This window comes from Stegodyphus dumicola, chromosome 5 (assembly GCF_044657685.1).
Source record: "Stegodyphus dumicola isolate Sdum_Otavi_A_Nest chromosome 5, ASM4465768v1".
Lineage (NCBI taxonomy): Eukaryota > Metazoa > Arthropoda > Arachnida > Araneae > Eresidae > Stegodyphus > Stegodyphus dumicola.
Window position 1 is genome coordinate 61,884,922 of NC_140772.1, and position 21,969 is coordinate 61,906,890.

The 21,969-nt window shown below is 31.2% G+C and overlaps 1 protein-coding gene across 7 annotated transcripts in view; it reads right to left on the reverse strand.

The window, feature by feature from the left end:
• Positions 1–21,969, reverse strand: part of LOC118185255 (uncharacterized) — a 472,173-nt gene that overhangs the window by 381,733 nt on the left and 68,471 nt on the right. For all 7 annotated transcript variants that reach the window (XR_015041131.1, XM_085816706.1, XM_085816708.1 and 4 more), the window contains exons 11-12: positions 8,983–9,066; positions 2,828–2,897 (exon numbers count right to left, since the gene is read on the reverse strand). Coding sequence is in view for 6 of the 7 variants with exons in the window: in XM_085816706.1 (XP_085672832.1) it covers positions 2,828–2,897; positions 8,983–9,066 (154 nt within the window). In the remaining variant the exon portion in view is untranslated. The remainder of the gene's footprint in view (positions 1–2,827; positions 2,898–8,982; positions 9,067–21,969) is intronic.

Below are 21,969 nucleotides of genomic sequence, written 5' to 3' on the forward strand. Positions count from 1 at the left end.
AAAGCAGAAGACTGAAATCTTGAAGTGGATAAAAAAGGAACTGTTAGTTATGCCTCAGGAACATGAAGAAAGCGATAGAAAAGAAATTATAAAAGACAAAATACAAGGTAAAACTAGTGCACAGATTTTCGATTTGCGTTTTGGTTTAGACATTTACTCTCTTCTCGTTGAGCAGACAAATATATACGCTCATCAAAAAAAAAAAAAAAAACTCTGAAGTTAATATGAGAAGATTTATTGGAATATTATTGCTTACAGGATATCATTCTTTACCTCAAGAAAAAATGTATTGGTCTTTTGATAAGGACATTTCTGTTCCTGTTGTACGAGAATCGATATCACGTTTGCAGTACAGGAATATGAAGCAGAATTTGCATTTGACAATAGTCAAATTGACAATACTGATAAAATATATGAGGTGAGAGTGTATCTAAACTTACTAAATATCACCACTTTTTACTACTGGAAATATAAAGGCTCTTTTAGATTTCAGACACGAGAATGCATTATTCCTTTTGCAAACTCCTATTCAGAGTGTAGAATTAGCCAGAAATAGATCAGCAACAGGAAGACCTAGTAAATTCAGTATTCAAAAACCATTGCATGGAGATGGTAGATATTTTATCGTAAAGTCTGTTGATAACAAAAGACTTTGTTGTAAAGAGTACCATAGCCAGACTGTTTATAGATGCAAAGTATGTAATGTAGCTTTACATCATGATTGTAATCAAGCTTTTCATGCTTGAATCTTTCAATTGAAATAATCTGTATGTGTAAAAGAAATGCAATGTATATTTTAATATTAAATTATATACAAGTAAAGAGATTTGTAGATTTATAAAATGTTATACAGCTAAAAAGTAATCATGCGCTCCACTCAAAAGAAACATCACACGAGTAAAATCCTACTCACTAAACGTCCGTAGTCTTATTCCACTGACGTTGCGCGAACGCAACACTCGCGTTTTCCACAGGTAAGAGGATTTATTAAAATTTTCAATGTAAATTTATGTTATAAATGCTTAATTTAATATTTGTTATTATTTTCATGAGAAAAGAAACATTCCTTGTAGTTTTGGCGGTTAATGGGTTAAGTATATGTGGGAATTTATTTATTCAGAACTCTGATAAGCCTTAAGCATGTGCAAGAAATATACATAAGTATAAAAAATAACTAAACTAATACAATTCAGGCTTAATTGTCTCAGTGCATGATAGAAGTAAGATAAAATTTAATGGAACAACTTGACTTTAGTCGCCAGGCTCATGATGCATTGCCAAATATGTGTAGTGAATGATAGCTAAATTTGATGATGAAAATTATGATAGCCGCGAATTTTAAAGGTTTTCAGATATCACAAATCAAAAGGTGAAATTTTCCAATTAACAGATTTTGTAAAGAAATGTGGAGAAGCGGTAATAAATGAAGATGATATAAAAGAAGTTTTTCATTGTGATGACAATGCTTCTCAATCATGAATTAATTAATGAATGACGAAATCTGTAGTATGGTTCTAAATCCAGAAAATACTGCTGCCGATAGTGAAGAAAGTGACAGAGAAGTTGCTGAAAACAAAAAATTTCGATTGACAAGTTAGTCGGAATTCTCCACACAGCAATTACAGGACATCAACAGTGTAACTGAATAAGAGAATATGCCTGTCTACAGAATTAAAGAGATACCATTAGCACAAAAAACGAAGCAACTGAAACAACTTACAATGAAATAAATCTTTTAATAACAGAAACAAATAAATATTAAGCTTTTTTTTGTAAATTTTGATACCCTTTATTAATTTTATAATATTTAGGTTTTTATATATTATACATGCTTTCTTAATCTGAATCATACCTAACCTCTTTTTTTTTTTTTTTTTTTCCCCACAGAAAGTGAAATTTGTGGAATATGATTTTTCCATAAGTGCAGTGTATTTATGACATAACTCCTACATTCAACAACATTTTACTGTAAATATTTTCAATAACTGCAAAGCAAATTTTAATAAAATAAATGGTGTTGTAATGTAAACTGTTTGAAATTTCTAAATAAGATGTATGCAGAAAAATTACTGAATTTAGATTACTCATTTATTTTATCAAAAAAATATGAAATGCATTAGCATTAGCATTTAATTCTTCCTTCATTTTTTAAAATTCATAATAACTATTATTCAACAAAAGTAACAAACTCTGCCAATCTTACAATCACGATTTCGTTAAAACTTGTGAAAATACTGAATGCAGCTGCAAATATTTGTTTAAACAAGTATACAAAAGTATTAATAGATATAAGTTTTCTACTTCAAATGATGTTCATTTAAAAAAATTGAAAGCATTAAGCACTTTTACTCAATTAATTGCAAACTGGAGTTTTACTACTTTTTTTTACACTGTTTTTAATGTTTACACTGTTTGTTGCATAACTTGTACTGTTTAAAAAATACTGTATTACGTTTCTCAGATATATTTTTATTTCCATTCTTTAATTTTATTTATGTTCTTAATGATAACAAAATTAATCAGAAACGAACAAAAGCAAAAGATTTTCATTAGATGTTGCTTTTTGAACAGCAGTTTTTATTAAATATGTAAGAAGTTAGTCCATATAGCTCACAATATATATTGTGAACTCTAATTTTAACTCCTTGTATTCCAAAAGTACACCACAAGTTTTAATAATACATTTACGCAAGACCAATTTTCGATGATTATAAGAATACACATTTATAGTTTAAATCAATATTTTTAAAATTAAGGCATGAATGTAACACAAATAAAAACTATGGGTGGATAAAAAAGATGTTAAATAATACAAATTAAAATTTACCTTTAATTAAATATTTATCAACTGCATCTGCTCTAATAAGAATCGTGTCCCAACTTTCTGAGGATTCATTCTTAAAGAGAAATCATAAGTAATATATTTTAAGTGAAAAAATAAATAATTTTTTTAAAAAGTTGCAAAATTACATATACAGGAAAAAATTCTATTATACATAATATGTGTTTACTATGACCAAAACCTAAATCAAGCTTAAAACAATTTCTGTAAAGAAGAAATACAATACAGAGAGGCATAGAAATATCTGCTTTTTATATTCAAAAAGTGTTCAGTAAATATAGTAGACATTTTTTAATGGAAAAATTTTGATACTTCAAAAAGATGCCAAAATATTGGATCTACATAATTTGAAGCAATGTGATTAAAATTACCCACCTTTCACAAATTATAAATAGTTCTAAAAATTTCAAATAATTAGTTCAGTATTATGCATTAAAAAATGAGTAAATCAAAATACCTTTATAAACTTACAAAAGTTATTATGAAACATTCACAAGGTCTTAACACTGCTGCCAAGTTTATACAGAAGCTAATTTACAGCAAAAATTTTCCCACCAGTGGTTGAGTGGTAAAGTCGCTGAACACTAGCAGTTTGGTTTGGAGCTTGAATTTCAGTGAACAAGCTGATTGCAAGGGTGTTTTTATGATTTCTCCCATGTGTAATGTGTATACGAGGAAGTTTCCCTTAGAAAGTCCTTCACAAAGGCATCCCTCCTCATACGCAGATAGCCCTCAAGTGCTTTGCCAAAATCAAATAAACCAAACTTTATAGAATAAATTTAATTCAACTTTAGAGAAATTCAAGTAAAGACAAGGTCTAAATGTTAAAATGAATATTGTTTTTGTTATGCCTTATAATCTGTAGGAGGAAGAATCAAAATTTCCATTCTGTTAAATTTTTTCACTGTGTAATGCAAGGATGTCAAACTCGCGGCCCACAACAAATATTTTTGCGGCCCGGCCAATATATCGGCAAATAATAATATATAATAATAAAATAACATATTGACGAAGAAAAAAATGAAATGTTTACTGCTAAGTAATTAACGATAATTTATTCAGTGTTGTTAGATTACTCACAGCGAGCTGACACACACACTACTTAAATTACAAATGCGCGTGAGTAGCTTGCGTTCAACTACCTTCGGCTTTTGGGGGACACGTGCACTCAGAACTTGTATGCATCCCCCGATAGCCGAATGTGGCCGAACTCATCGTCTCAGTTTTCCAATCATAGTTTTGTACGATATATTGGTGCATGCATGTGCATGCACTTTGCTTTATTATTAATTATTACTTAATTCATATTGTTACGGATTTCATAGTTATTTATTTAGTTTTTTTTATTTAGAATTGTAATTAGATTTGCTTCATGTTGCCTTAGCAACGCAGACGATTTTTGAAAAGACAGCTGCGTTGGAAGGTTAAAAATAGAACAGTGTGTGCATTTAATACCTAATAAATAAATATCTCGTAATTGCTGTTGCCATCCACAAAAATCCAGATATTTACAGATGTTTCCAGTATATTCGAGAAATTAATTATAAAGCTTATAAAAGCCAAGAACAAACAACTCGTCTCAGTAGTAGCTGTAGTTCTAGCGAACTGCTTGTTTACTTAAGGCTGTAATTGATTTGTAGCGATTTCGTTGTGAGATAGAATTAGTTTCTCTGTTTTGAATTGATTTTTGCTAAACGTTTGACATTTTGTGATATTGTTAGAATATTTTTGAAGAAATATTTCAGCATTTTGATTTATCTCTTGTGGAAAGAATAAATTTTTGTTAACATTTTAACGTTAACCGTGTTTATTCCAGCCCTTTGTATTCAGTATGTCTATATCAAAACCAAGTTGTAGTAAAATTAAACGAAAAATCGCTGACGAACATAGAATATTCCAAGTAAAATGGGAATTAGAATATTTTTGCTGTGAAATAAAAGATAAAATAATCTGCTTGATATGTAATAATACTATTAATGTACCAAAGTTATATAATATTAAACGTCATTACGAACAACACAAATCGAAATATAACAATTACGAAGGATTACTGAGAGAAGAAAAGTTGAAAGAGCTCAAGTTAGGAGTGAAAAAGCAACAGTCCATGTTTAGTAAAGTATTGCAAGAAAGTGAAGCGGCGGTACATGCAAGCTACATCTTGTCCGAGTTGATAGCTAAACTTTCGAAGCCTTTTACTGACGGTGATTTCATCAAGGAATGCCTAATGAAAACTGGAGAAATTGTTTGTCCTGGAAATGTGAAGGCTTTTCAATCAATTTCATTGTCTCGAAATATAGTTGCGGAAAGAGTTACTGATTTAGCCGGGAATTTAAGTGATCAGATCAAAGCAAAATCATCTAGTTTCGAAAGTTTCTCCATTGCCTATGACGAGAGCACGGACATTAGTGGCAAAGCTCAATTAGCAGTGTTTCTTCGTTCTTGTGACAAGAATTTTAACATTTTTGAGGAATTACTGGAACTAATACCGATGCCTGGTACTACCACAGGAGAAGATATATTTACTTGTGTTTTTGGACTTCTGCAGAAATACAATCTACCTTTGGCAAAATTAAATTCTGTAGCTACAGATGGCGCTCCATCAATGACTGGGAAAAACAAGGGCTTCGTAGCATTACTAAGAAAAACTTGGTGAAATTCACGGTTCAAACATTCATCACATGCATTGTATTATACATCAAGAAGTTCTATGCACGAAAGTAATAAATATGGAGAATGTTTTGTCATATATAAAAAAAGTTATAAATTTTATAAGATCTCGAGGTTTAAATCAGCGTCAATTCACTGCTTTCTTAAGTGAGTTAGATAGTGAATACTCGGGTTTGTCCTACTATATTGAGGTACGTTGGTTATCTTGCTCCAAGATTCTCAAACAATTCTGGGATTTGAAAGAAGAAATATGTCAGTTTTTAAAAACGAAAAATCAAGACGTAAGTTTGTTTTACGATCCAATATGGATACAAGATTTATCTTTCTTGATTGATATAACCAAACACTTAACCGATTTAAATTTATCGTTACAAGGAAAAGATCATATCATTACGAACATGTTTGACATAATTAAAGCATTCAAATGTCAACTAGTTCTTTGGGAAAAACAACTTAAAAATGAAGATTTGACTCACTTCCCGACGTGCAGCATGAACAAATCAAGTTTAGATGATACTTGTTTGTATCAAAAATACGCAGAAAAAATTGCAAATTTAACAACTGAATTTGAAACGAGGTTTAATGATTTCAGTTCCCTCGAAGACAAATTTTTTTTATTTTCTTCGATTTTCTCAATAAGTATTGACTCAGTACCCAGCCATATGCAAATGGAGGTGATCGAGATTAAATGCAACTCAAATTTGAAAGCAAAATTCATTGAAGTGGGCGTGCCTGAATTTTACAAATATTTACCAGCCAGGTTTGAAAATACTCGAAAATTCGCATATGAAATTATTTCCATGTTTGGTAGCACTTATCAGTGCGAGCAGTTATTTTCAGTCATGAAAGGTAATAAGTCTCCTATTAGAAACCGTATTAATGATGCTCACCTTGGGTCAGCGTGGAAAGTTATCACTGCAAACAAAATTTATCCCAAAATAGGAAAGATAATAGCAGAGAAGAGATGTCAAGTATCAGGACGTAAACATTAAATTTTTCTTGTTCTTTTCTATATAAATATATATGTAATAATAAAATCACAAGATAGACGGAACACTGTAGATGCGTGATTAGATCCATATTGAAGAATTTTGATCGCGTAGTATTTAAAGAACTTGGCAGTCGAGGCAGTTTTAATTCCATTTTTATTTCCAATTGATATTTGTGGCCACAATCACTTGGCCCTCTAGTCGTGCCTTTCTACAGAGGACCTTTTTTAGATAGAAAGCAAGCCAGCGAAATTACATCTTAACAAAGTAGAGGTTAATAACTGTAATGTTTTCAGTTATTCCAACACATCGTGGGCGAATGGTGAGGCTATTCCATTACACGTTCTGGCAGATGGTTAACGAAGCTGGGGTGATTGAAACACGGAGAAAAATGACGACTCAGGACTTTTCACTTTTAACAGCAAGCATATCTTTATTTTAATTTATAGCAGATGACTTTTTCCAGATGAAGTTAATCAAATAACTTATTCAATAATTTAACTATTAGATACGACTGACTTTAAACTTTAATACATCATAACGTTCTAACAAAGAAAGAGGAGCCTAGCGGAAGCGTTAGCAGGACGAAGGCGAGAAGGCATCTGTGTAGGAGAACTTATGACGCAGCATTTATATGAAAGGTTATGTAACAGAGTAGCTTCTAGAAAAATGTAGAAAAACCTATGACGCAGTATTTATGTGAAAGGTTATGTAACAGGCGCGAATGTTCTAGCAGGTACTGGGTTAGGGGACGACCCTGAATTGCAGAAAAGTAATTAAAGGTTGCTGGTTCGCAAAGAGCAAAGCCATCGTATTTTTTTTTATATTTTACAGCTTCTATATAAATATATATATATGTTTATTATTGTATTATTCGAAATAAATCTACATTTCTATGAATATTGATTTTTTTTTTGTATCCCGCCTAAAGTTAAACCTTGTTTGTTTGGCCCAAGTGTACCTATGAGTTTGACATCCCTGGTGTAATGTATGTCCACCTATCTTCAGTTAGAGTTGAACAGGTTAAATTTAATTGCTACGCTCATTTGAAATATCACAAAGAAATTATCTCAGTTCTCCAGCATATTTTATAATAAATATATGTCCTCTAATTTTTTTAATATATATAATTTCTGATATTTTTAATATATAAAAAACATTGAAATATATAAAAAATATGAATAATGAATAACTTCATCTATCCCAAAATCTTAATGTTAGATAAATTTACACTATTCTGAAAAATCATGTTATTATTAAAAAAATTGCACAAAAAAGTTTTTTTAAATTAAAAATTTAAAAAAAAAATTAACATAGCACATAAACCCTTTCTGGATAAAATTTAAATTATACAGAAGAAAATTAGTTAATGTACTTAGTTATATTATGTTATATGTTTAATTAGTTAATGTACTTAGTTATTAATTATATGTATCAAATTAAAACAAAAACACAGATATAGCTTTGGGTATTATTTTTAAAAAATTAGTAAGATAATTTTTCCAAAATTTGGTAATCAGAACAAAAACATCTTTAAAATTTAAATGAATATAACTTCAGATAGGACATGATTTTGATTTAAAAGATACTGTTTAAAGTAATGCTAGATATAAATCTAACACATACACTAAATCCTTCTGTAATGAAGAAAAATTCAATTTTGTTTTGATGACAGTCTTAATCAGAAGAAGAGATAAGTAATTTCTAACTAGAAGACGGAATGTAAGAAACATATTTAATTAAATTATGCAGTTTTTAAATCTAGCTGCACAATATATACTCTGATCTTCATTTTAATTTAACTTAAATTTAAAATTAATTAATATGTTAAATAAAAATTACAAGTAATTCATATAACAGTAATAAAATCTTCCAGAGCTGATTTCTTTTGTTACCCTAACTTTATGATGAGCAGTTTGTAATTTCATGCGTCACTTTTTCCTTTAAATAATCAAAGAAATGCCTAATATATTTATTGGTTAAACTTTTTTTTCATTAATTGATAACCTAAAAATTTAAATATTTATTCTTACTTGAACCTAGATACTGATTAAACTATACTTAACATTAAATTTTTAATAACTCTGCATTTGGGCAATGTAGCATTATTCTGTTGGTAAATGCTGTTACTTCACAACCTTTTTTTTAATCATCATCAATCTTTCATAAAAGATGCAGTAATGTAAAAACATAAAATTTTAAAATGGGGACCTGAATATGATCATAACTTTGTACATAGCTCGGACAGCAAACAGGTAACATTGTACCAGGCAAAGCATGTATGATGTTGAATTGTAAGGTTTGATGATGTTGATTTCATTCATATAATGGAATGTAGTAAATACATAAGAATTTATAAACCAGTGAAAAGTTCATTATATGCAATGCACAAAATATGAAAATTATTACTAGAATTTGCGCTAAAGAATCAATAGCGCCTATATATTTGACAAAAAAAAAAAAATCTAAAGAAATCCCACTTACATCTAGATCAGCACAAAAAAAAGAAATACTTCTGCTGTCATAATTTATATCAATCCAGAAATCACAATCATGTGGTTTTCCAAGCTGTTAAAATTGAGAAATTTTATTAAAATAGCATTAAAAATAACTTCAGTTAAATTGAAAATTTGTTATTCAATATAACAGATTCAACATATGAAAAAGTTAATTGGTTTTGCTTAAATTCCTTCATATTTTGAAAAAAAAAAACAATTCACCACAATAAACCTCTTTGTATTTTGCTGAATGCTCAGAGGCGGATTAAGCAGTTGGTGGATCTAGTGGCTGCTAAGGGCCCCAAACTCCAAAAAAGCCCATGAATAAACAGCCTAGAAATACAAACTTTTTCTAAATTAAGACAGATAATCAATCCAAATTGCTTATTTAATTAAATTAGTTCTATAAAATAATACACTCATCAACCCATTTTACTTTATTTTAAATGTTGCTATCAAAAAAGATAGCAACATTTAAAATTGCGTCACATTTTCCTTTTTCTGTTCTTAGAAATTATCCACTTAAACTTTCCAAAAATGACCACTCATAGGCCTTAGCAGTTTTGTGCTTCCCTAGAAGTAATGGTCTAAGAGATGACAACCACTGATGTGCTTAATTTGTTTATTTTCCAAGAAATGCTGGTCAGTTTCAAATACTATTATATAAGTAGCTGCTGTGAAAGATTTATAAATGTTCTGCTTGACATCATTACTGAAGATATTTTATCGACAACTACTGATAAGCCATTAAGAAGCAAATGACCTTCCTCAATTTTTTAAACTAAATTTGGAGGCACTTTACACAGATATTATCAATGACTCTTACAAAGCATGCTGCTGCCGCAAGGCCATTAGCACTGTACTTCCTCTCTTCAGTAGTCGGATCCACTGTTTTTATGTAAGCTAAGAATGCATCATATGCGGCTTTGTTATTGTTTATTTTGATGAAAAGCATTACTAGCACTCTACGTTTTTGAAACTGTTATGTATTTATAATAATGTTTGAAAATCTTTCATGAATGAAATAACATTTCAGTTTAATTACAATTTTAAAAATTATCTTATTGTGGAGATTAATTACAATATAAAAATTAGCATATTTTTCAAGAAAATAAATATTTCCCCAATTCTGGTATTTAAAAATTTCGTCAGTTTAGCTTCAATTAATAATGCTTCAAGATTCTTTCTAGTGTTAATTTCATAATTTTGGGTAAAATCCAACCTGGGAGGAAAAAAAAACTGCTCCCTAGTTATGTCATGTAAATTAATGATGCTTCAGAAGGATATATTATGCATCTTTGCCACTAATTACTCTTCCCAGTGTTTACTATTGCTTACATCAAAAGTAACACACAACTTTCAACAATGCAGCAGAACTGTTTAAGTGTGTTTAATATAGATTAAAAGAAGTGAGTTCACTGCAGAAAAGAAATTCTTCTGATACCAAAACGCAGTTGACGTTAATGCATCCACAAAAAATTCAACTACTATTTTATCCTTTTTTTGTGCCACATATATAAATACAATCAAATTGTATATGAAACTAAATATAATAGTTTTAATCTTACTAAATTATAACCACGGTATACAATTCTTTATTACTTGTTGTGCTTCAAAAAATCTGTCATACATTTTAGAAAGATCAGTATCCAACCCTTTCCTAATTTGTTAATTTGTGGCATCTGATAAGATCCTAATGAATCCCTTCTGCAGGTTGTTCCTCATACTTCTGAGAAGAAGAGAGTACTAATATATAGTTGGAATACAATATGTGTTACAAAGGATGTTTACACATTTTAGATGATTTCAGGGCTGTTTAATTAATGTTTAAAATATAAAGAATATTTTTTTAAATGTTTGATCTGACAGCCTTCTTTCTAAATTACAAGCCTGCATTGTGATTTCAATGATAGAACTTTTCGAAAAATTTCCAGGGGTACTGATTTATATTTCTCTTCCACTACTTTGTGAAGTCCATTAATCATGAGTTTACACTTAGCTCTTTTCAAGAGACCAAAGGCACAATAATCTACAGGTAAAATAGCAAGGGACTTAGAAGGAATACCTTGAAAAGGTATACAAACAATACTTATATCAGTCTTCATTTTTTTCAAAGAATGCAACAGTATTTTTCAAATGTCTGACTTATTGCTGTGCCTTGATGAAGTTTCACCCTTTGAAAGTCATTGCGATAAAGAAACGAACAAACAAAACGTTAAAAAATCTTGAACAAATGGGTATTATTTTTAATTTGCCGCTGTAAGAGAACTTGCAACAATTATAAACTTACTGAAACTTTCTTTGCAATGATGGAATGAGATTTGTAAATTTTTTTCTTCGTTTTCAATAATTTTGAAAACGAAGAAATTGCTGTAATCATTTAGGTAAACTGATGCTTTATCAAGGGTCACAATGTATTTTCATTTTATTTCCTAATAAATAGTTTTTCAAATAGGATTCTACAAATTGTTCTACACTGTGTCACCTGTCTTGGCAAAAGTTGAACATTATATTTTTTTCTAAGTTTTAATTCTTGGTTTATTATTTTATGTACTATTCCTACAGTTATATTTAAGGTGTTAGCATTTTTGCATCTGCAGATTTTCTCTTGCTGTCAATGATTTTACTTTAAAAATATTATAAATGGTACATACTTTTTGGAGTTTTTTTTTTTTTTTTTTTTTTTTTTTTTTTAAATCTTCTTTCCATGTGCAATGAGTCACAATTTTTCATTTCCTAATTAATAATGTTGCTTATTTTGCATTTAAAATTTTTCATACCATCCATTTTACAATGTTCTTAAATTATACAACAGGAATATTTCTCTTCAGAAAGCACAAAAACATATCCTTCAACTCTCAACTTGTTTACATGCGACATTTTGAAAGAATAATTTTAAAAGTAGCACATGATATTTCTCACTTCAATAACGAGCTGTTGCCAGAAATTACTATAGTAAAACATTTGCTTTCTTTTTTCATTCTTTATTAAAATTGTCCTAAAAACATGTAAACACCCCTATACATGACTTGCATAAAGTAAAAAAAACTGAATTGTAATCTTGTCTTATTGACCAGATATGAAAACAATTTGAAGTATTTTAATGTTGTAAAAGTGTTACATATGTTTTTTAACTTAGAATTAGTGGAAACTTACTCGGCAATCATTAGTTTAAGATGTCTTTACTTTTTAATTGCATTTTACAGTAACAGCTTAGTTTTATTACACAACAAGAGTGAATGTAATATTTCTAAAGAAAAAAAGAAACATTTGTATGATTTCCCTGTCAGTTTGTATTTTCATACAGTTAATTGTTGAGAACTCAAAATCTTAGCAAAGCCTACTTAGTTAATATATTATGCATATATGCTTTTATTATGACATATATAGATATAGATATAGATATCTATATATGTCATAATAAAAGCACAAGGAAAGACGGAACACTATAGATGCATGATTAGACCCATTTCGAAGAAGATTTTGATTGCGTAGTATGCTAGTAATGCTAACTTGGTAATATCTAAAGAACTTGGCAGTCGAGGCAGTTTTAATTCCATTTTTATTTTGCAACTTGATATTTGTGGTCACAATCACTTGGCACTCTAGTCGTGCTTTCCCACAGAAGATTTACATTTTTGATATTGAGATAGAAAGCAAGCCAGCGAAATTACATCTTAGCACAGTAGAGAGCAAAAGCTGAAGTGCGTAGTTATGAAAGATGGAAGCACGGTGAAGAGAAAAGTTTTGGTTTACAATTGGCAGTTTCAGTTCTTAATTATTACGTCATCAGAGTTGCGCGTGCCATAGAGTGATCTAGAAATGACGCACTGCAGAGAAGTTATTACGATTTTAGAATAGAGAGGAAGAATTAATGTTTATAGTTATATTATAATTCTGATTCATATAATTTTATCTTACATATTCCCCCCCCCCTTCAAAAAGAAAAAGGTGTAGTGACAGAGAAGCCTTTTTAAAGAGAAAGAGTTAAAACACTAGCAAATGTAAAAAAAAAAAAAAAAAAAAAAAAAAACCATAAATCATAAATCATAAAATTTTCATTCTATAAAAGTATAATTTATAAATACCAATTTTCTAAAATAAATTAAAAATCTTTAGAGTTCTATTGAATTTGTCAGCATTTCAGTTCAAAAGTCTTTTTGTTTAAGAGTTCACATAATCATAGTTCTTCAGGGAAGGTCCTTGTTATCACAGAATATCACAAAATAAACTTTTACATAATCATTACTTATAATTAAATGCACATAAATATTTATGATATTTATTTCCATACTGATAAATTATAATTTAACATCATAAATAATTTAAGATTTTCAGAATTTGTGGTTTCACTGTTATCATCTTTCATTTACAATTCCTGATTTTACCAAACTGGAAGCCTCGCAATACTTCTAAACAAACATATCCATCAATAGGGCTGTCCTCTTGAGCTAACCAGTGTGTTCTCTGCACTGGTGGCCCAGAGTGCCTAGGCAGTTACTTGAAAAGGCCTCAGTTCCTTGCATTAAGGTAACTGGCCTTTGAGAACTGCACTAATACATTCCATAATAATAAAAAATAATAATAATATAAAAAATTACACACACTCATAAAATGAGAGCCTCCAACATTATCTTGCATGAATAGGGTAAAAGGAACAACTGTACAGAGGTAATTACAGGCCTCTGTTGAAGGAACCAGTACACCCTCATCATACTATACTTAACACACAATAACCCATAAATTTTAACATGCAATTTACCATAATTTCATATTACTTTATCTGTACTAATTTCACTTATTTTTAACATCTACTTTATTTTTAGAATAATTATAAAGTTCGTATTCAAAATTCTCAACAAAATTTGAAAAACATAAAAAACTTATCTTAATATCCTTCCCTATGAGTAATTTAAATAGCTTAAAATTTGTTACTTTATTTGTTCACACATAATTATGAAAAATTAGAAAAATTAATGAACAAGAATTTCAGATTTTCTCAAAACAAATTGCAGAAATTTTAACCAAAGTTGAAATGAAAACTATAGAATCCGCAGCATATTAAATAATTTAGTTCCTGAGCTACATTCACACGAATGTAATAATTTTTTAGCTGTTGGAAAAAGCGGAAGTGCAAATAATTTTCTGTCACACATACTTGCAAACACTAACTCAGATCAACCTTGAACCCGCCGTAATGCTTAATTCCTAAATGGTAATTCACTGATGATTTCCTTTTCACTAGGCATTCGAACTTCTCAATTTATCGAGAGATTACTTTCAATCTGTAAGCACTACGCGTGATTATTTTTTTGAAACACTTGCAAAACAACACAGCAGAAGAATGATCTGTTATTTTTTAAACACTGAAAAAACAAATTTGATGATTCACTTCTTTCACATTATCTTGGATTTATCACAAAACGATGATTTGAAGAGCTGAACTAAATTTTTCCATTGAGGTTTCAGGCTGCAGGAAACTATCTTACCGGCTTATAATTGTCATAATAAAAACACAAGGAAAGATGGAACACTGTAGATGCGTGATTAGACCCATATGGAAGAAGATTTTGATTGCGTAGTATGCTAGTAATGCTAACTTGGTAATATCTAAAGAACAAGTCGAGGCAGTTTTAATTCCATTTTTATTTTGCAACTTGATATTTGTGGCCACAATCACTTGGCACTCTAGTCGTGCCTTCCCACAGAAGATTTACATTTTTGTTATTGAGATAGAAAGCTAGCCAGCGAAATTACATCTTAGCACAGTAGAGAGCAAAAGCTGAAGTGCGTAGTTATGAAAGATGGAAGCACGGTGAAGAGAAAAGTTTTGGTTTACAATGGCAGTTTCAGTTCTTAATTATTACATCATCAGAGTTGCGTGGGCCATAGAGTGATCTAGAAATGATGCAATGCAGAAAAGTTATTACGATTTTAGAATATGTATTCCTCATTCAAATTTATATTTTTACTTTTATTTTATTTACTTACTTATTTTGTATGCATAACATGAGCTAATACTGCTAAATATAAAATGATTAATTTGGACATTTTGATGCCCTTGCACATTTCACATTGCAAGAAAATTAGCATGTTGTAAATATTAGATGAAAACTTATAAAACAAAATGCGAAAAATTAGATTGTAATTTCCTCTACTGCAAAAGGAGAAATACATTATTCTTTATAGATGCACTCTTTGATGAAAACTATTTTAATGTCATATCAGTTTATTTATTACATTGAAAAATATTGATAAAAGTATGGATGGCAAATATGTTAACCTTTATGTTCATCAATTAGTTAAGTCTAATGGCCATTCACCTAAGTCTTTTTCAGAATGGTACTGCCATTTCTATGTGGATTGCTCAATGTACATTGGAGTTGAATATTCCACTACAAGAAATTGATTCGGAGGACCAATTCATTTTACTAATGGAATTTATACCAATTCCAGAAAGCAGAGTTGTAGCTCTTTTACATTTCATGGATAACTCTTGCTGGAAACATAACAGCTCCCATGTTAAAAGTTAGTTTATATTTTATCATTTCCCAGCCTTTTGAAAAATTTCTATTCAAGAATTTTATTTTTATTGTTAGTTTTGTGTAGAAATGAGGTTTTAGAGAATCTCTGAACTACATTTGAAAGAAATATGTCCAGGGAGATAGCACTTGATTCAGTTCTTCTGAACCCTTTCCTCGTTCAATTCATTTCACTCTTCTCTCCAACCTCATTAACCGGTCTCAATCCCACTGTTCATTAGATTCTTTCCATTCTTCAAAGCACCTTTACTAACCACTTTTGATTCACCCATCATTCCAGATCACTTTCATCAAGGTCATCAATCATTATCAGTGAGCAGTGAGTCTTAAAAAAGAAATAATTCATTTCAATGAGCAGAAATGGTCTGATCCAATCCCATAAACGGAGAAGTTTTGACTGTTTCAAATGCATACCAGGGGAAAAACCTTTCCAGTGATGCTCCAATATAAAGTGTCCTGCAATTTTTCATTCATTTGTTAGCTTTAAAAAGGAAACCCTCAGAGAAGGTGGGGTCATTATGGTGCATAATTTTATTTTACAAATTATAATTTTAATTTACATCTTGATCAATTTATTAAACATAGGATGAATTAAAATTATAGCACCTTATTGCAAAATCACTTCACTTGCATAACAGATAACACTATTATAACATTACTCATCATTACATACATTTTTACTACATAATTCTTACATAATGATTTTTGTTATTATTAAAGCAGAAGCAACATATTACGTAGCGTATTCGGAAACTAAGTACCGTTTCATTCTAGTGCTTTCGCAGCGCTGTGGTAGGCGTCCCGCGCATGCGCACTAGTCTTTCTTGTTCACTGACTTTCAATTGTCGCCATTTTGGTTGCTCTATGTTGTGTTTTCAGTTTGCTGTGCACATTCAAAATGTTTAAGACAATTAGTTCTCCCGTTGACTGTGAGAATTGTGCCGTGATTAAATTTTTGAACGCGAGGAATGTTAAACAGGCCGAAATTTATCATCAAGTGACAGAAGTTTACGGTGAATACGCGATAAGTGATGGAATGGTGAGAAAGTGGGTAAGAATGTTTAATGCAGGTCGAACAAATGTCCACGCTGAGGCTCAGAGTGGTCGGCCTTCTGTTGTCACCGATGATTTGGTAAGGAAAGTTGATGAAGCAATTCATGAGAACAGACACTTTACAATGACAACTCTTTCAGAGGCATTTCCACAAATTTCACATACTGTTTTGTTCGAAATTGTGTCTGACCGCTTGAATTATCGCAAACTGTGTTCCCGGTGGGTTCCAAAAATGCTCACTCAAAACAAAGCGACTTGGTAGTGCCCTGACGTTTCTCACGCGGTACAGTGATGAGGGAGAAAACTTTTTAAACCAAATTGTGACAGGTGATGAAACTTGGGTGTGTCATTTCACACCAGAATCGAAACAACAATCAATGAAGTTGTGGAAAATTCCCCCAAATGATTCATGTATTGCCGTTAGAGGGCGCTTCGCTTCTGAAAAAGAATGTTAGTTTTTTTTAGTTTGTGACGTAGTTAGTTAGCAGTGAACCTTCGATGCAATCCAGGTTGCTTTGTAAATAAAATGATTATTTTTGTAGATTGTTGAAGTATTTCACTTCATTTAGAATTAGATCAACCTTTCGCAATATGGCGCATCGGTGCCGAGAACCTTTAGCCAATTTAGAAGTTTGTGTTTTTTAATTTTGGATATCATTTTATGCGAAGACAGCCAAGGTAAGCCTGTATTTTCTATTTTGATATAATACGGAAGATCTTATTGCTAAACTGTAATCGAAACGAAAGGTATTGAGGACCAGAGTGTCCAAGATATTAAAGAAAATTGAAACCGAACTGAATAAAGATGATAGTAGTATAAATGTAAATGTATTAGAAGAAATTTTAGACCAGTTAAACAAAAAATCAAAATCCTTGAGCAATTTAGACGCTGAAATAGAACGAGAATTAAAAGTCGAAGAAGACGAATTTGAGCTTGAAATCTCATCCGCTTTGGAATATGAAGAGAAAATTCAAGTGTGGCAGTTTAGAGGAAAGAAAAAGTTGAAAGAGTTGAATAAGCTAGAAAATTCGGACAATGCAAATATAGACATTTCTAATGAAACCGTTACAGAATCCCAAAACGAAAGTAACAAATTCACTCTTCTTCCAAAATTAACGATCTCTAAATTTTATGGTGATTCTTCGGATTGGTTAGAATTCACAGGTCAGTTCGAAAATGCGATTGATAAAAATCCGAATTTATCAAAAATAGAAAAATTAATTTACTTAAAAAGCTTTCTTGGTGGCTCAGCCGCCAAAGCTATTTCTGGTTTCGCTCTCATCGAAAATAATTACGAAGCTGCTCTTGAACTGTTACGTTCCAGATTTGGTCAAAAGAACATCTTAATTAATTCGCATTTAGGACAACTGTTAAGTACTTCACCTGTTAGAAATCCTAATGATATAAACGGATTAAGAAAACTTCTAGATCACGCCGAAGTACAGATAAGAAATCTTGAAGCATTAAAAATAGACTCTGATACCTACGGAAATCTCTTAACGCCTTTAATTTTGAAATTACTTCCTAATGAATTCATTCTTGATTATAGCCGAAAAATTAAAGACGAAAATTGGGATTTAAAAGGTTTGTTAGCCTTTTTGAGGAACGAAGTATTCAGTAGAGAACGCGCGGCTTCTGTTAATTATAATTCTAGAGAAAAATATTCACGACTGGAAAAGCATTTGCCCTTCAAACATAAACATTCTCCAGCCATAACGAGCAAGCCGTCTACAGTTGAGTTATTAGCGGCGTCATCCGAATCGCAGTGTCTGTTCTGCGGGAACACAAATCATAAATCTGCGGATTGCGAAATTTTAAGTGTAGAAAAGAAAAAAGAGATCTTAAAACGTAAATCGCGCTGTTTTTTATGTTTGGGTCGATTTCACCGGATTCAAAATTGTAAACAAAAAATAAACTGTGCCTTCTGCTTTAATAAACACTCGAAAGCCATTTGTTATTCATTCCATCAGAAAAAAGATAATGAAAAACCTGAAAAGAAAACGTCGGATTCGAGCGTTATTTCCGCTGTTTCGTCATATAATTCCGATGAAAATAGATCTAATAAAATATTATCACAAACGGCTTCTGCATTGATCCGACTACTAAAATGGAACTTCCGATTGTTAGAAAAGAATCACTTTCTGTTTATTCCTTTGGTGATAAAACTGCGTTAGAAAAAACCTTTAATGTTGTTAGAGCAAAACTAGAAAATGTTAACGATCCTAATCTTAATATATATATTGAGCTTCTTGAAACCGAAAATATATTTAATACTGTTATCTCTCCTCCAGATTTGAACTTTGCTAAGAAAAATAAAATTTTACAAAATTTACAATTAGTAGATTGTTGTAGGAAAAGTGACAAAATTGATATTCTCATAGGGGTAGATTTCTACTATTCTATAATTACTGGTAAAATTAAAAGAATTTCAAGAAATGTAGTAGCCACTGAATCTTTATTTGGGTGGTGTTTGCAGGGTAAAGTAAATAATGATCATAGTGAATTATTAACTATGAAAGTAATTGTAAATGAAAACTTGATATCAGATCAGTTACAACAGTTTTGGAAGCTAGAAAACTTGAGTTTGGAAAGTGATACTCAAAACGACAAAAGTGTTGATTTAGAAATTATGAAATCTTTCGAATCTGATATCAGGTATAAGAACTGCACATACCAAGTAAAATTACCTTGGAAACCAAATTCAAAACATTTAAAGGAAGATAATAGGGATATAGCACTTGAAAGATTTAAGAAATTGAGTAACAAATTTAAAATTGATAACTCTTTGTTTGTTCAATACACAGAGGTTTTAAAGGATTACGAGTTAAAACATATTATTGAACCAGTTCAAGAAGACAATCAAAATGATAAAACCCTATTTTATTTACCTCATAGAGCAGTCATCAGAAATGATAGAGCAACAAGCAAACTAAGAATAGTTTACGATGCTTCAGCCCATAAACCAAAAAAACTCTCTCTAAATGACTGTTTATATACTGGTCCGAACCTATATCCTGATATTTTTGATTTATTGATAAAATTTAGACAAAATTCGATAGCCTTTACAGCGGACATTACACAAGCATTCTTACAGATAGAGTTAAATGAAGAAGACAGGGACGTTACACGATTCTTTTGGAAAGATGATCCTGATGATAACAACGAAAGTTTGAAAACCTTTAGATTTCCAAGAGTTTTGTTTGGAGTAAAATCTAGTCCCTTTCTTCTATCTGCTACTATTAAGCATCACCTTAAAAAATACTCAGAAATATATCCTGAAACAGTAGAACTCTTAAACAACTGCCTGTATGTTGATGACATTATTGGTGGTCATCAAAATTTAGAACAAGCCCTGAAAACAAGTTTAGAAATTGTGAACATTTTTAATGAAGCTAGCATGTCACTACATAAGTGGCATACTAATTCCAAAGAACTCAAAGATATTTGGCATCGCAAAGAATTTTCGATGCAAGAATCTCCTGAAGTTGTCCCGATCAAAGTGTTAGGAATTAACTGGGATACGGATAATGATAATTTTTATTTTGACACTCAGCACTTGACAAATTTCATTTCCTCATCAATCAACTCAAAACGTTTTCTATTGCAAACCGCAGGCCGTATTTTTGATCCTGTCGGGTTTTATGGCCCTTTCACTATAAGAATAAAGTGTCTGATTCAGGAAATCTGGTCTGCCAAAATTGATTCGGACGATGAACTGCCACCTGATCTTAGTTATAAATGGAAAGCCTGGTACAAAGAAATTGAAGAACTGAACCACCTCAGAATTCCCCGCTACTATTTAGAAGGAATATTAGATGCAGATGTGAAACAAATAGAACTCCATAGCTTTTCTGATGCTAGTTTGAAAGCTTATGGATGCGTGGTATATCTGAGAATAGTTTTGAACAATGGAACTTTTCAAACAGTTTTTGTTGCTTCCAAGAGTAGAGTTGCACCTCTGAAATCCCTTACACTTCCTAGATTGGAGCTTTTGGGTGCGCTTTTATCCGCTAGATTGAGTGATAAAATCACAAAATGTTTAAAATACGAAGTAATCCCCTTCCACTGGACTGATTCTCAAATAACGTATTTTTGGATTCAGGGATCTCCCGAAAGATTTAAATCTTTCATCAAAACCAGAGTTTATGAAATTCAGAAACTAACTGAAAGCAATAACTGGCATTATTGCCATGGGAAAGATAACCCCTCCAACCTCATATCACGAGGAACTACTGTTGCTAATTTAAGAAATTGTTCACTTTGGTGGTTTGGACCAGAATGGTTACAAAACAAACGTATAGACTGGCGAGTTCAACCGACGTTTGACGTGGGAAACGATAAAAAACTAGAACTCCGTAGTAAAATATCTGTTTATAACATTGTTGTGAAAAGAGATGATCAACTATTGGATATAACAAAATTCAGTAATGTGCTGAAATATCTCAGGATTATGGCATGGATTAGACGTTTCGTTGCTAAGGCAAGAAAACTGCCTGCTAATAGTGGAACACTTAAGTGATTCTGAAATTCAGGACACTGAAATATTTTGTGTTCGTAAAGCCCAGATGGATTTCTTCACACCTGAAATTAAGGCTCTTCAATTTAACAAGTCAATTTTTCCAAGCTCTGATATATTCAGCTTGGCACCGTTTCTTGATGAAAATAAAATTCTTCGAATTAAGGGAAGATTAGAAGAAACCAAATATACAGTTGACGAGAAGTATCCAGTTCTTCTTCCTGAAGATTCCAAATTTACTGAATTAATTGTAAAAAGGGAACATAATAACGTTCTGCATGCGGGAGTTGCAGCAACTTTAGGCAAACTAAGACAGAAATTTTGGATTCCTAAAGGCTGTCAGTTGGTAAAGAAAGTCTTAGGGAACTGTTTAATTTGTCGGAAATATGCAGTAAAACCAGCGAAACAAATGACAGCTCAGTTACCTAAAGATCGAATTGTTGAAACTCCACCTTTCTATGTTACAGGCGTGGATTTCACAGGTCCAGTTTACATCAGGTCTGGAAACGACATTCAGAAATCATACATCGTATTGTTTACGTGCGCTGTTACACGAGCGTTACATCTAGAACTCATTTCCAATATGTTTGCAAACAAATTCATTTTGGCTCTCAGACGTTTCATTTCAAGAAGAGGAAACTGTCGCACCTTTTATTCAGATAACGCGAAAACTTTCAAATATGCTGCCAACGATTTACAGTATTTTTACAGCATAATTAAAGGTACAGACTTTCAAAATTTTCTAGCAAATGAAGGCTTGACTTGGAAATTTATCGTCGAGCTTGCTCCATGGTGGGGAGCTTTTTATGAACGCCTTATGAAAACCATAAAAGAACCGTTGAAAAAGATATTAGACAGAGC